The sequence below is a fragment of the Nicotiana tabacum genome, chromosome 6 (genome assembly GCF_000715075.1).
Source record: "Nicotiana tabacum cultivar K326 chromosome 6, ASM71507v2, whole genome shotgun sequence".
Taxonomy (NCBI): Eukaryota; Viridiplantae; Streptophyta; class Magnoliopsida; order Solanales; family Solanaceae; genus Nicotiana; species Nicotiana tabacum.
This window is the reverse complement of record NC_134085.1, coordinates 176,745,432-176,748,267: the sequence shown is the minus strand read 5'-3', so window position 1 is coordinate 176,748,267 and position 2,836 is coordinate 176,745,432. Positions and strand designations below refer to the sequence as shown.

The 2,836-nt window shown below is 37.0% G+C and overlaps 1 protein-coding gene across 1 annotated transcript; it reads right to left on the bottom strand.

Moving 5' to 3' along the window:
• Positions 1–969: 969 nt before the first annotated feature.
• Positions 970–2,459, bottom strand: LOC107786096 (uncharacterized). The gene is made up of 3 exons (XM_016607535.2): positions 2,264–2,459; positions 2,080–2,168; positions 970–1,328 (listed from the first exon to the last, which is right to left on the bottom strand). Exons 1-3 carry the CDS (start codon positions 2,291–2,293, stop codon positions 1,175–1,177), a joined length of 273 nt encoding a protein of 90 aa, XP_016463021.1. The 5' UTR covers positions 2,294–2,459; the 3' UTR covers positions 970–1,174.
• Between the last annotated feature and the right edge of the window lie 377 nt (positions 2,460–2,836).

The window sequence follows — 2,836 nt, the reverse complement described above, 5'->3', positions numbered from 1 at the left end:
GCGTGGGTTGGGTTTTGTCTTAGCGCTCTTTTCGATGGGTAATCACGTTTCTTGTCTTTGATCTGGGAGAGACTAGAAAATTTCACTAAGAAATCCCCACAGACGGCGCCAAATTGTTTGACTCAAAAGATATCAAAACCTTTTTTAACAAATCAATCAAAGATGATGAAGGGGTAAATCTTAGTCAGACATAATAAATTCCAGATTAAAGAGCTGATTGTGTGGACTATATATAGGGCGAAAAAGATGCAAACAATCTTATTGAAATTCAACATTGTGACTCTCATCGGTCAATGGGGGGACATCTTTACATGTTCTTCTGTGGATTGCTTCTTTCATATCAAGATTACAAGAAGAGAGCTTGGGAGAGAGAAAGGGGGAGGACCCTCCTCAATCGAAGGTTTTCACTTACTATATATAGTCAAGGCACCCTTGCCCTTTACTTGGTCTGACGCTTTCTCGCCTCCAAGGTGTCATGATCGTCCTCTTAGGCACTGCTCTTTTCGACTCGACGGATGTCGGGAAAGGGATGTAGAGTGGGCTATGTTATCTTTCACTTTCACTGTTCGGTCACTTAGGCAAGGCGTTGGTCAGTTCGGTTGTGTCGGTCAGATTTTGACCAATACAATTTTACCTCTTATGAAGTAGTAACCAAAGAGTCAAATTCTAAATGATAAGTTAAAACATGTTCTGCTAAATGGCTAATCATTCTGGAGAACAACACTTTGAGCAGCTTCCCTCACTTCTTTTTGTCAGTAATGCAGGAGGAGGAAACAGCAAAGAGTCTGCATAAACGAATAAAATATGAAATGGATGTTGAGCCTTTGGATTATTTTTTTTTTTGGGGGGTGGGGGGTGGGGTGGGGGGATGTAAAATGGATGTAAAATTATTGTAACATGTTTTTATACATCTAATCAACATGATGCGTGTAGGACAAACTGCATTTTAATGTTTGTTAAGAGTAGCACTTATTCAGAAAACCCATTCGAATACGTCTCAATACAAACTGTCCCAGAGTAGTCACTACCATATTTTACAGACACAAATACAGACACACCATACTGCAACACATCCAGCACAACAGATTAGAGTCGATCAGATCACATTACATATCTTGATTCAAGATGATAAGGGTGAAGTCTGATAACTTTATTTGAACCGAGTTACAGGAGATTAATTCTTTTGTGGATCACTGAAGAACCTATTGAGGGAAGGGAAAATTTCTGGTGGTCTACTACGAGCAAACTTTCTAACAGCATGCTCAGCATATTTTTGTCCCTCTTCAAAGTTGTCCAGAACACCGGCAGCTCTTTTCTCCTTGCTTACCCTGTCCCATTATTATTAAACAAGAAAAATGGTAAGTTCTTGTCCAGTGTAAAAATAAAAGCAGTAAATATATAAATGTTGCTCCAAATATTCAATACATTGTTGGCACAAGTCTGTTATCACTACTACTAGGCATGGAATTTATGATAGTTTGACTTGTTTATCAAAGTTGATTTGAAATTTTGAAGGGAGTGTTATTTACTCTTTTCCTGTCTTTAGTTAGCTTATTCTTTTTATCATAGCTTTTTATTATGGGAAAAGGGGAATTGTTCCTACAGTCTTAGTATAATTTAACAGATCATATAAATTTAATAGCAAAAACAGGATGAGATGTCGAGGGTGCACGCAAACTGGCCCAGACATTACAGTTATCAAAAAATAAAAAGTTGATGAAATGATGATGGATAACAAAGATTTGGACAATTCACAACATTCTTGTTCTTATTTAGATTGAAGAAAAGTAGAAGATCTACTAAGTAAGCCCATATTGACCATGAATGTAGCCAAGTCAGCTTTAGTTTAGCCTTTAGCAGGCAGGGGAAAGAAGAGAATCCAAGGTATCCAAAGGGTAACAAGTAAGGGGGAAAAAACCTATTTGAAAGGAATTGACCAAAAGAGAAGCATATGTTCGTATTTCCATCTGAGGAATTGACCAAAACCAATGTAGAAATATACTAGTAAATCATACTGAGAAATAGAGTTATAACAAAAAAAAGGGTATTTGAGGAGAGAGACAGAGAAACAAGGCGAACCTGACTTCAGGATTGATACGCATATTACGAACCAACTGAAGTCCACAGATTCCGATGGCAACACCTACGGCTGCAAACAGTGGATATACCTGTACTTACACATATTCATTTTGCATCTATCAAGCTTAGAAATTTCGGAAAATTTGAAGAACAAGTACAAAAAAAAGTGAAGGATAAAAGATACCTCGGGCCTGAGCCAACGATTAGTAGCCATGGGAAGAAGCTGTTTGATTGCAAAACCACAAGGGCAATGATCAAAAGGTGAATCACAGAGAGAGACAAGGATGAAGATGAGGATTGAGGAGCACTAGTACAATAATGGAGAGCAATAAACAAGTTTATCTTGTTTTAGGAATTGGAGAAGTTGATGTTGATTGGATGATGATTCTGACATTATCATTGGCTTACTACCAATCACTGAAAGCCACGTTTCAACACCTGACAAGGATAACTTTTAGAATCCTAGTCGGTAACTTCTTTATTATCCTATGGGTGAATAGCTTAAAATGACACTTATATTTGTGTCACTTTGTCATCTGGTCCCCAAACTTAATGAAGTTTTATCTAAACACCTCTACTCGTTCAAAAGCAATATTTTAAACACTTCTGACCATTGACCAAGCTTATATGACATTTGCTTTGCTGAGTTGGATAAAATGCGTGACTACACACTTTAAGAAGCGAGTAAAAGTTTATGATTCTAATTAAAAATACCAAAAAAATAAAAAGAAAAGAAAAAATAAAATAAAGGGGGGTT